The following is a 12,849-nucleotide window of genomic DNA, read 5'->3' as shown; positions in this document are numbered from 1 at the left end:
AAAGGGTTGTAGAAGGTCTTTGGAACTTGGGGCTGGAAAAGCCATTGAGTACTCAGAGACCAATGGGATACTCCTAGGAACCTTGGGAGCTAAGAATCCTGAGAGAAATACAGATGATAAAATCCTGGTCTGTGGAGTTTTAGAGAGGGAAGATTAAAGATTCCATCCAGATTGTACACTATTTTGAATTAAGAGTCTGTGTTTCTGGTCAGCTGGAGCAGAAGAAACGGGAATGATTAACAGCAGACCAACACCACTGAAGCAAAACCTTTGCTTTACTGGAGCAATTGGTGCTGATCAGCTGAAGCTAAGAGATAAACACTGTTTAAGAAGAGATCAGGATCATCAAGAAAAACTCTTCTGGGAAGTCTTTCTTTGGAGTCGGCACAGAAAAGTTGTGATCCAGAGGCAGCCAAGGCTGTTCCTCATTCCAGCAGCCTAACTTGGTAGTGTCAAAGTTACTCATGTGATGCCAACGGATGCCAACGGATGTAGCCTCGGTTGCAGTCAAAGCCCCAGAACTGAATGTGTTATGGAGGGAAGTTAAAGCTTGATCCTGAATAGCATGGTCAGAGTCCCCAAAGAAAGCCCAGGAAAGGCTGTAGATGCCAATATCATGGGACAACCCCCAATGGCAGCAGCAGCTGTAGAACAGAGTCAGCAGGAACCTAGGAGATAAGTTCTGGGTGCCTAACCCCCCGAAGGAGCCCAGAAGATTGTGAATGAATCCCCAGATTTCTGACATTGAGCTTTACAGTGTTGGATTTCAGTTCTGCTTTGTTAGAATTGTGACTTTGCCCTGGTTCTTCCCTCTTGGGATAATAATAATAATAATAATAATAATAACTTATTTGATTTCATAGCCCACAGTTGAGAGACTTGAACTTTCAAAGAGATTTTGAAATTTTATAGAGACTGGATTGCTAGAGAGGCTTTGAATTCTAAAAGAGACAAGTTATTTTAAAGAGACTGATTTTTTAAAAGTGCTTGAACTTGTAAAGAATGCAGAACTTTCAGTTATGTATGTTTTATATTGCAATGTTAATTTTCTTTGGTTTATAGAGACTGGGTTTCCCTATGCAGCTCTGACCATCCTTAACTCACTCTCTTGCTCTGTAGAGATGGCTGGCTGGCCTCTAATTCAAGATTCACCTGCCTCTCTGGGATTAAGGTGCTGGGATTAAAGGTGTATACTACCACCACCTGGCACAATATTAATATTAACAACCCATCTTGGGAACACATGAGAAAGGAAAGGTTCTAACTGAAAAGTGATGGTCTGTATGTCACTTGACAAGGGGTTAATAGTCCGGATTGGTTTTTATTTCAACTTAGACAAGCTGGAGTCATTTTCGAGGAAGGAACAGCAACCAAGAAAATGCCTGCATAAGATCAGGCTGTAGACATTTGTCTTAGTGATTGGTGTGAGGTAGAAACCCATTGTAAGTGGTGCCATCCTTGGACTGTCAGTCTAAGAAGGCAGGCTAAACAAGTCTTGAGGAACAAGCCAGCAAATTATCTTGGTCATAGAGACTCCCTAAATTTTTGTCAGTGTGCATGTGGCTGTATGTAAGGAAAAGCAGCCTCCCAAGGAATTTCCAGGTCTTATTCTTTCAAGTCTACACTTAAACCTTGGTTCATTATCTACACAGAGGCAGAGAAAATAGTTCCTTCCTCCCAAGGCAGTCTCACTCCCAATGGCCTGACCCTGCAAAGTTGTGTGTCACTATCTGAGCACCGTTGGCATGGAGAGTAACCACTGTCTAAGAAACAGATATTTCTTTAAACATCTCACTTTGGAGATTAATTTGAACATATACCACTGGCCTTTAGTCCTTTATCCAAGAAAAAAAGCAGATTCTGCCTTCAAGATCAAAGGGGGGCGAACTGACATCAGCATTTGAACAAGTCAGCAGCAGCTGCAGCAGCCTCTGTGGTAGAGGAGAACCAGAGTATATGCTGTTTGAAATCTTCCACCTTTCTTGTTCGTCCTTGTCTGTTCCTCTGGGTTTCTGGATGTAAAGGTGGAATAAACCTCCCTACAGTCTCTGCTAACACATCCTTGGAATTCCAAACTCAACAGTTTGGTTTACATTTCCAACAGCAGCAAAAGCAATCTGTTCACTGAGAGCAAAGCCAGAGGGGGCCAATTAGGGGGAGAGGATTTTAAAGAAAAGAATAAACAGAAAGAAGAAAAGCCAAGATGAAAGGTCCAGAGGGGAGTGAGTGACACGTCTGAGAAGGAAGCCTGAGTGAGCCTGACAGGTGGGCTGAGCAGCGGCTGCCAGGGCAGCGCGTGCTGCTCAGGTTTCCTACCCACCGAGGGCAGGGCAACGCCAGTCCTGGTGGCGACGCCTCCTGAGCGTGGGCAGCGGAGGAGGGAGCGGGATGTGAGCCCTACGCTAGGCAGCTGCGACAGGCAGCAGGCGTGCGGCTCTCAGCCAGCCTGAATCCCATTGGCCCTCAGGACGCGCTCCGAGCTGCTCCTCTCCTCCAGGGCACAGAGGCTGCCCACTGGTCCCCGCAGCTCGGTTTGGAGAAATTCTTTGCCTGGCTGGCAAGGAGAGCAAGACTGGGCTCTGGCGGCTCCCTAGAGCACGCTTCATGGTGGAGACTCAGGGATGAGAAACCCGGGGATGAGAGGCGGAAGGCAACACGGGCACTGACAGGACTCCAAGAAGGCTACCGGCCACCAGCAGCCAGATGAACAGGCTGGGTCAAATGCTCTAGCTAGGTGCATGCGCCTGGTGGAGCGCGCAGGTCGGACTGTGCTCTCCGCGGTCCGCCCTGCGCTGGTGCCCGGCCGGTACCAGGATGGGCACTGGAGCCCCAGGGCCGCGCCCGCTACAGCCCGGCGTCCCTCCTGCGTCCTGAGCTCATGTATGTAGGTGCCACTCCGCCGGGGTGAGGGTGCATGTTGGAGGTCCGCACCGCAGGCACGGGGACGCCTCCGGAAACTACTCTATGGCCGATCTGAAGGAGAGGACCCCTTCCTGCCTGCCAAGTTTTAAATATGGGCGACTCGCCCTGAGCTGAGGTCCACTGGCATTGGCGGTGAGCCAGAGGCCAGCCTTAATTGGAGTCCTAATAGAAAGGGCTGGCAGAGATAGAGGGGGACAGAGGCACTGGTGCGCACGGAGAGGGTGAGTGTTTGGCAGAAGCAAGTAGAGACTGGAATGTCTGTACCCAGCGATGCCTGGGGGGCTCTAGACTCCTTTGGGTGGCAGAAACTTTGAGATCCACAAAAGGCTGGAAGAGGCCCTTCAGTAAGATAGTCTTGGCCCTAGTTCTATGACCCTGCACTCCCCTTCTTCCTTCTCAGTACTCCCTGGGCGAGCATCACTTATCCATCACCAAGACCCCTCCAGGTTATGTGCTCCTCCAAGATAGCGCTCTAGCCGGAAGCAGCGCTCACAGTCACCCTCCACATCTCCTAGTGAAGAGCCAGTGGGGTAGCGGCTAAGGAATAAAGCCTCAGGAATCCTGGACCCGGCCAACCAGGCAAAGCCCAGATAGTGCCTAGGTTAGAGAACTGAGGGGCATGTACTCCCTAGAGAGCAGGCATCTAAGAAGTTACAAATGAGTCGTGGGGTCTTCAGAGTAGCAGCAAGGTTTTGGTTTTGTTGGAAGGGGGTGTTTTTCTTTTTCTCTCACTTCTCCCCCAGCTTTCTTTCCATGCACAAACCCCTTGGGCAGGAGAGGAAGGGTTTCTCTTTAATTTGCGCGCACGTTTGTCAGTCTCCAACTCCACTGCGGAATTCTCTGTTTAGAAACCTGCGGGAAATGCGGCCAAGACTTAGGGAGGGCCAGCCCAGGTGCCAGGATTTGAGCTTTGAGTGCAAGCCTTGCAGCCCGCACCCGCCCGACTTGCTGCATTTTTCTGGGCTCCGCATCCTGCCGGTGACCGTCTCCAGCACTAATCTTCACTGCAGGAGACCCTCGCGGCCGGTGTTTTTCTCCAACTTGGCTTGCTGTGTATTCCTTGCACATGTGTGATGTCTGAGAACCTCGTTGTATACCAGACACTGGGCAAGTTGCCCCCGCCCCCGGCGTCCAGCTCCTTAATCTAGAGGGATGCTAGAGCCCGGGCGGCGCCGGGTCGGGAGGGGGCTACGGCCACGGCAGGGCCGAGGTGCGCGCGAGCCGCGGAGCTCAGTTGTACTGCTGTTCTCTCCGCAGGGACGGCGACTCCAGGCTGGCAGCGGCGCGCCCCCGGGCTGTGAATGCGACTCGCTCATCGTCCGCGCTCCCCGCCCGCCCGCCCGCCGGGACGTGGTAGGGGATGCCTAGCTCCTCTGCGATGGCAGTTGGCGCGCTCTCCAGTTCCCTCTTGGTCACCTGCTGCCTGATGGTGGCTCTGTGCAGTCCGAGCATCCCGCTGGAGAAGCTGGCCCAAGCTCCTGAGCAACCCGGCCAGGAGAAGCGCGAGCACGCGTCTCGGGACAGCCCGGGGCGGGTGAGCGAGCTCGGGCGCGCCTCGAGGGACGAGGGCAGCAGTGCCCGGGACTGGAAGAGCAAGGGCAGCCGCGCGCTCTCGGGCCGGGAGGCGTGGAGCAAGCAGAAGCAGGCCTGGGCTGCCCAGAGCGGGAGCGCCAAGGCCGCGGACTGGCAGGTCCGGCCTCGAGGGGATACCCCACAGGGGGAGCCCCCGGCCGCCGCCCAGGAAGCTATCAGCCTGGAACTCGTTCCCACACCGGAGCTGCCTGAGGAATACGCCTACCCCGACTACCGCGGGAAGGGCTGCGTGGACGAGAGTGGCTTCGTGTATGCGATCGGGGAGAAGTTCGCCCCAGGTCCCTCAGCCTGCCCGTGTCTGTGTACGGAGGAGGGGCCCCTTTGCGCACAGCCAGAGTGCCCACGGCTTCACCCGCGCTGCATCCACGTCGACACCAGCCAGTGCTGTCCGCAGTGCAAGGAGAAGAAGAACTACTGCGAGTTCCGGGGCAAGACCTACCAGACTTTGGAGGAGTTCGTGGTAAGAGGCAAGCGCCTGCTGGCGACTTGGCACCTTCTGAAAAGGGGCATAATGGCTTTGGTTCTGTGGCATATCCCCCCCCCCCCTTTGAAGAAAATGATCTCCCTCGTTCTCAGAGGCAGAGGGCAGTTTGGTACCCCTTTAAGATGCCCTTTCTTCAGTGCTGGGATAGTCCTTGGTAGAGCAGTGTGGGCACTCTGTATTGACTGATCAGGTATTTGCCATAAAAAGGTTACTTTAGACTGAAGTCTTGACACTAAGGGAACAGCTGCGGGTTTATTGGCTACACTTTCAACATGAATTCATTGCTCCTAATTTAGAAGTGAAGTGTTCAACCTGTTTTCAAACACGGTGTAAATTACCCTGCCACTTGGGACATAGTCTTTAGTTAATGGCTAATTAAGGAAGACCATTCATATGCATAAGCCATTCCCCCAGATCCGGAGTTCAGACTAACAAATAACTGTTCTAAGTATCAAAAGAAAATATTTTTATTTACTAGTTGCCAAAATATGCTGGAAAGCAATATCGAGAGCCCAGTTTGTGGTTAAGTGTTTTAATCTTAGAGGAATGCAATGCATTTTATTTCTCTTGATCTTCTGCATTGGATTCCAGGCTAACGTTCTCACATAGAGTGATAGATCAGGCTACGAGGTAGATTATCTATCTCCGTTTTAGAAAAAAGAAACTGAGGCAGAGAATATTTCTTAAATGTTCTGAAGGTAGAGCAGCTAACAGAGCAGATTGTGCCAAGCTAAGAAATTCTACTCTATAGTTTATGCTTTCACCCTTACCTTCCACTTGAAGCATGGTCAATTCCTATTGGAACCTATTGGTGTGCATGGAAGTTCTACCCTGCTTGTATGTGTTGAGCATGGTTCAAGGAGCATTGTCTGCCTCTGGGTTAGGAACCTTAGAAATGTATTCATGTCTGCATTTGCAAACACCGCAAAATAGCTCTGGTCTTTGGTTTAGCATTCCAAAGACATTTTTCCCCTACCAGCAGAGATCATCCTGAAGCTCCAAACCCTAAGCAGAAGTTGGAAGCCTTTGAGGATCCCCTGTAAATTTGTGGATCCCTAGACTCCATGTGTGAAAGGCAGATTAATGAGTGGCGTGAATACCAGCCAGTGTTCGGAGCATAGTGAAGTGTTCAGCCAGGAGGAACTGATCTACAGATAATCTGAAAACTGTGTAACTGGCATTGTGTTTTACTTAGGAAACATAGGTTTCCATTTGGATTTGCCTGATGGTCAAACGCATGACTATAAGAAGACATGCAATGCCTGATGTGGGAATCTTTTTGCTGTTTTCTTTAAGAAGAGGAACCAACTGCCCCCAAGGCTAATGAGCAGGGAATAGCGGCTTCAGCACCTTAGAGAAAGACAACTTTGATAAAAAATTTTACAGGACCCAACTCAGGAGATGTAGACTCGAGAATACTATCCTCAGAATGGCTCCTGTGTACTGAGGATGCTGCCAGAGAACTCTCCAGATGTTTGGGAATCCGAGCACAATTCTCTCAAGTGGTTTGGGTTCATAAGATAATCAGTCTTATAAAGTCAAAGATAAACAGTTGCTTTTAAATTAGTAACATTTGTTGCTTCTTCTGGTTATAGAGTTCCCCAGCACTTTAGAACAGCTTTGTGAGGTGAGCTAAGGAATTATTTTCCTATAAAATAAAGAGCTGTAACACTTCCCAGTGGAGCTATCCCTGCACCTGAAATCACAAATACAGGAGAACTCAAACTTCTGTTATCATAATTCATTGCCAAATTCTAGGAGGAAAAACAAAACAACAACAAAAAAAACTGTCTTTTCCTTTTTGGGGGAAGGCAACCTCTTGTTTGATTCTTGCCTGCAAAAACTGGTATTGTATAGATCGAAATATGTTTTCAAATTCTGGGAAAAGGGGTGATAGTGACAAAGGAAACAGGAAAGATTAGAGTTTTCACATGTTCCTTCTTTAAATGGCTTTTCATACTCTCCCCCCTCCCCCTCCTATCCCTCCCCCCCTCTCACACACACACACACACACACACACATGCATAGAGCCGAGGTCAATATGTGCTGTCTTCCTCAGTTCTCACCTTGCTTTTGAGACAAGGTCTTTGAAAGTGAAGCGGCTCACTGATTTGGCTATCCTCAGCACATCTAGAGATCCTCTGGCTCCATCCTTCCCCCTGTCTGAAGCATGAGCCTTATAGGGGTAAGCCACAGCACCTGACTTTTAAACTCTGGTCCTCATACTTGCAAAGCAAACTGGCTGAGCTATCTCCAGCCTGACTTTTCATTCTTAACTTTCAGGTGGTCTCTACACATACTAGAATGTCACATGTTTGGATATCACAAAGCTGTTACTAACTTTAACTATGTGCTTTCTATTATAATATATAGTTTACATAAAGTTTACTCTAACTTATGCTTGCTCCCTGATATTGGTATCAAGTAAATTTCTAGTCATTGCTCTCATTTGAGAAGGCCCATAGAAGTCATTTGTGCCTGTGGTTTTTGCTTCTCAACATTGTACAAGGATCCAACACTTGGATGGGAGGTTTTGCACAGGATCAGTATGGAAGAGTACAGAGTCAGCTTCAAGTCCTTGGAGGTCTTGGATGACAATGGATGGATATTTACTTTGCAAATGTACAATGTTCATGTAGCAGTCAGAGAGAGAGAGGAGAGAGAGAGAGAGAGAGAGAGAGAGAGAGAGAGAGAGAGAGAGAGAGATTATCTGTCCACCAATGTATTGTACAACATACTAGACTAATGTTCAGAACTGTTTTCCTTAGCACAGAAGGAAGGGAGGGAACTTTCTTTCCTAAGGAGATGCAGAGCCCTGTAACAGGCTGGTCTCTAATTTCTGACAGAAGAAATTGCTGGTCCTGCCTGGTGGGGATTTGAAATAAAAAGCAGGTGAAACTCTGGGGGTGGCAGCTGCTAGCAGTTGCCTGTGATGTGTGGAGCATTTGGCACCTATAACAGATCAGCATCAACTTGGTTCTGTGCTTCCCTACCTTTGGACACATGCTTCCCAACCCTTTCACTGCAGACTCTCATCTCTGCCTTTTATCTCCTTTCTGGATACTTTAACCCTCATCAAATCTAATACTATTTATGGATACAAATCAGTAGAAAACTTTAGCTCTCAACAAAACACTTCAAAGGTGTTCATTGTGACAAAGATGATAGCCGCACTCCTCTGGATGGCTGTAATCCCATTTATATTCCTGAATAGGAGGTCAGGTTAGTAGTAAAACCATTTACCACTGCCTCTTGATTAGTTACCAACTGTCTTGTTCTTCAACTTAATAGCAAACAGCAGACATCCAACACAGAACAAGTTCTATCTGCTTTGTGCTTTTGAGAAATATTAGTTGGCTATGGTTTCCATAACAAGTACCAAATTTAAAAAAAATGGGTTCCCTAATATGTAGAAATGCATTCCCTTGTGGTCCTAGAGGCTAGAAATGTGAAATCAAGGCAAATGTAAGCTTGATTATGTCTAGGGTGTTTTCGTTGACTTGTAAAAGGCTGTCTTCCCTCATTATTTGCTCTTTTTTTTTCAGGTATTTGTATTCAGGGTTTCTTTTTCTTTCTTTCTTGGTGGTGGTGATTGTTGTTGTGTGGGTTGAATCAGTGGCCTTCCATAACACAAACAAACACTCTAAGCTAAATCCCCCAATCTAAATATCTTGCCAGGATACCAGTACTGTTGGGTTGCTACTCCAATGACCTCATTTTAACTTGGTTTCCCCTCTCAAAGGCCAGATCTCCAAATGCAGTCAAATTATTAGCTATTGTATTTGTGACTTGACCATATAAGTCCGAATATAGTTCACTCTGAGTACAGATTGTCAACGACCAGAGAACCAGAGTTCACCTTGTGGCAATGAGACCAAGGGAGAAACAAGATATGTGGAGTGGAGAGGGACATATCTACATAGCCAAAGGCACAGGAAAAGATGGCAATTCGAGATCCAGTGAACATCACCTTGACCCATATAATTGTGTCAGTTCCATTCTGAGTGCCACTGTTGGTGTTGGTATGTTGCTTCTGTGGCTACATTCTCAAGTCACAGCAGCTAGAAGATGACTCTGCTACTCTGTTGAATTTTAAACCTATCCCCCATGATGACTACCATTTAGTGAAGAAGCAGACTGCATTTGAAATTCATTAACAAGAAGTAAGTTTATTTTGATCTACCCAACAAGTTGTTGCCCCTGTGGGAATTCTGGTTCTGAAGGATTCGTGAAAGTATAAATGGAAGTCTGTAACCGGTTCAGTATCTCATTCAAACCAATGGAACTCATGGGGCTCACTGCAGTAAGGCTGTGTTACATAGCTAACACTTCATGTTTCCTCGCTTCTGGTTAGAAAGTAACAGCTCAAGGTATTCAGCACGGTTAGCAAAGCAATAAGAAACTTAACTGGCAACCACTATGCCTTTGAAGAAGGGAATATGAATTATTAGTAGGCATTGCTTGATGAATTGTCTGTTAAATTTCAGAACTGTTGAGAAGCAAAGAAACTTGGGATTCCTACAGGAAAATTGGATAGGGGCCACTGAGTTTAAAGCAAGCTCGTTCTCTCTCTCTCTCTCTCTCTCTCTCTCTCTCTCTCTCTCTCTCTCTCTCTCTCTTTCTCTCACTCAGTATCTGGCTTACCATTAACTGTATCACAAAAATTTCTAGACTTTCATCAATGAGAAGAGTATTTTTACATGAAACATAGAACCAAACCTTCTGTCAAAATAGATGTCTGTTGCAATTTTGGATAAATGCCAGTAAAACAGACTCAATCACATTTTTAGTCTAATGGTGTTTACGTTCTTTTGACTGGTATTGGTTGCTTAGCCAAAAACAATGCTATTACTATCTACCCTCACCGAGCAAGTATCATTTTGTGTGTGGCAGTGAGAATGGTGATTAAATCCAGCTACTTGTACAAAAAGAACATTTACACATACTCCACCACCTGAATGACATTTATGCCTAATAAATAACTGAATCCATTTAGCTAAACATTTATTTATACACATATATGATGTTTTAGACTCAAAATACAATAAATGTCTATGTCTTTTAAATTATGAACTATTGAATTGTAATGAAATAAAGACATTTAGTCCTAGGCAACCTATAAGAGCAAAGGGCAATGATTCAATCAGTCACAGAACATTAGGTCTCAAGAGAAAGACAGGACCTTAGTGAAGACCATACCCACCTGGGACCCAACAGTCAAATACATCTGAAGGTTTCCCAGTAGTTAGCTCATCACTGTGACATTTGTTTGTCTAGTGCCAATATCAAACAAGTGAAAGGTTCATGTCAATATGCAGCTGTCTAGTTCCTGTGGCAATGGGATGACTTTTAGCAGCTGTGGAAGGACAGCCTTAGGAAGCCATTTGCTCACACATATGGCTCTTTCTCAACATAGTAGTTGTTTCTATAGACATTAGTACTAACATTTCCCCTTAGAAAATGTGTACCTTATTCAATGCCATACAGCTGCGTGTACTCTGAAGGAGTTCTAGGATCCTCACACTGTTTACTGTCATGTCCCACTTTCTTCAACTGTAGGTATGGAGTTCTTGGCATGTAGACATGCTAGTGTGAGTCTTGGTCTGCCACATATCACACCCTGGAACACTTTCAGGCCTGCCTTGTTTGTTGGCGGAGTGCAATAGGCAGTATCCTGAACATCTCTTACCATCAGAAAAAAAAATGAGAACAGTTTGCATTTATGACATTCTGAACAGATGTAAGAAAAATCCTACCCTCAACCCTTGTGCAGATGCTCAGATGAGTTCTCCTGGAAAGATTGGCTATACCATTATGTGGTTTAGATCTCCCTGAGTCTCCATCTGAAGACACCCTAATCATCAATTACTGATTAGTAGAGCTGTGTTGTAAGAAATTTTATTCAGATTAAAATATCCATATTTATACATTCTGACATAAAACCCATCCTGGCAGTTACTTCCTCAAAATATTTTAATTTATGTGAGCCATGTACTGGGCTATATATTGGAAACTGTATGAGAAGCAAAGACCTCTAGTTGACAAGCAGGGCCACTGTGGTATAACATATCTAGAGGGTCTTGATGGGAAGATCTAAGGAGGAAGCCATTCTTCCTTGCTATGGCTCAGCATTAATGAATAATGAGCTCAGTCCTTGGTGATGGCCTGTTTTTAAATGATAGGAGCCTCTAGGACAGATGTCCCAAGGGAAAGAAAAAGCTGTTCAAACAAAACCATTATTAGCTAATGAAAGGTAGACTTTCTACTTAGGCTGGTCTGCTCTGAACCATCCTTCAGAGTACTTTCCTGACCATGTAGTTGGAAGTCTTGTTGCCTCTCATGTGTTCCTAGGCTGATATCCTGCCAGCTGGATCTCTTGTCTCATTCTATTTCTGTCAGGCATTGGGGTGCAGCCAGGACATGGCCTGGCTTTCGAATCTGCAGAAAAAGATGATGTCAGGAATCTGCCTGTAGCCTTGTGAGTTCTCTCAGAGGCCCTAGGACAGTAGAAAAGTTCTAAGACCAATAATTAAGCTACTCTGTAGTTACATTCATTTCCAATTATTTAAACAAGAGACCATTACTTCCATGACAATATGAAAGATGGGCAGAATTCTACCTTTTACAAAATACACAAAATCCTGAATATGATTTTAAAACATAACCATATTTTTCAGTATTCAAGTAAAGTAGAAAAATCTATTAATAAAATCAGAGGGTTTTGATACACTATTTTGGAAATTATAATCCATGATTGGTTGGCCTTATAGTTTTTGGCCAGTGGTGAGGGGCTATGCATATCATGTTAGGAGCACATGGTAGAGTAGAATCAGTCACATCAGGATCCAGGATCAAAAAGAAAGGGAGGGCCAAGCCAAGGTACCTCAATAACCTTCAAGCACATCCTCTCAAAGGCTATGGATCTGTCTGTAGATCTATTGATCTGAGGTCCCACTACCTCCCAATAGTAACGTTTTAGAACTGAGCCTTTAATGTGTAGATTAAGAGGGGACATAAAATGTCCAACCCTAGGAACATCTTTTGAAAAGCAAAACTGAGATAGTAAGAAAGTAAAAGACATTGATCCCTAGAGGTGGAAATTATAATCCACAGAGCAAAGTCTGACTCAGAAGAGAGGCCCACTGGAAGCCTCCTAGCTCTGATGGGACCAGTCTCATGGGTCTAGGAATCCATAAAGGGAATTAGATCAGTATTTGCTTTATAAAGCCAAGATCTGTCCTTAAGGGCCTTAGCACAGTGGTTAAGAAGAAAGAGACTTGGGGTTTCTTTGAGTTTCTGCACTCACATCCTCTTACAGGTGTGACATTAGTTTGCTCTTCCCATGAAGTGTGAAAAACACAAGATTTTCTGCTTTCCTCAAGTTAACTCCTTGAGAAGAGACCCAAAGTACCTAATCTAAATAAGCACATACAAAGGAGATGCACCTTCTACTTAAGCTTCTAGAACTACCACAAAGAGCATTCTAAGCAATGTGAGTCATTGCCAAATAAATTTGGATTAATTGGAAGAATCAGACTTATTAGCAAGACTTAGGCAAGAACAAAGCTGTTGAAACTCTTTGAGATCCTAAAATGAAAAATGAGTGCATTTAATATGAATCAAGAAATGGATACTAAAATAGAGCATCTAGGTAAAAGATTTAAATGCAATCCAGCTACTTGCCATGCTTAAAACAAAAAGAATCAAATGCAACCTATATTAATGAGGTGATGCCAAAAGAGAAGTTTGTGTCCAATAGTAAGTGAGTTTAGCAAAAGTAGGTTTGTGATGGTTACTCGTCCTTGTCAAATTGACTAGATTTAGAGTGCTCTAGGAGGTACACTTCCCTG

The 12,849-nt window shown here is 45.4% G+C and overlaps 1 protein-coding gene across 1 annotated transcript in view; it reads left to right on the top strand.

Annotated features, from left to right (window-relative positions):
• Positions 1 to 2,491: 2,491 nt before the first annotated feature.
• Vwc2 (von Willebrand factor C domain containing 2) overlaps positions 2,492 to 12,849 on the top strand; it is a 141,657-nt gene continuing 131,299 nt past the window's right edge. The window contains exons 1-2 of the mRNA XM_021178107.3: positions 2,492 to 2,880; positions 4,180 to 4,975. Coding sequence (XP_021033766.1) covers positions 4,283 to 4,975 — 693 coding nt within the window. The 5' untranslated portion in view covers positions 2,492 to 2,880; positions 4,180 to 4,282. The remainder of the gene's footprint in view (positions 2,881 to 4,179; positions 4,976 to 12,849) is intronic.

The sequence above is a fragment of the Mus caroli genome, unplaced genomic scaffold (assembly GCF_978045245.1).
Source record: "Mus caroli unplaced genomic scaffold, Mus_caroli_1 scaffold_13, whole genome shotgun sequence".
NCBI classification, from domain to species: Eukaryota; Metazoa; Chordata; class Mammalia; order Rodentia; family Muridae; genus Mus; species Mus caroli.
Note: the sequence above shows the minus strand (reverse complement) of the source record. Positions and strands in the feature narration are given on the sequence as shown.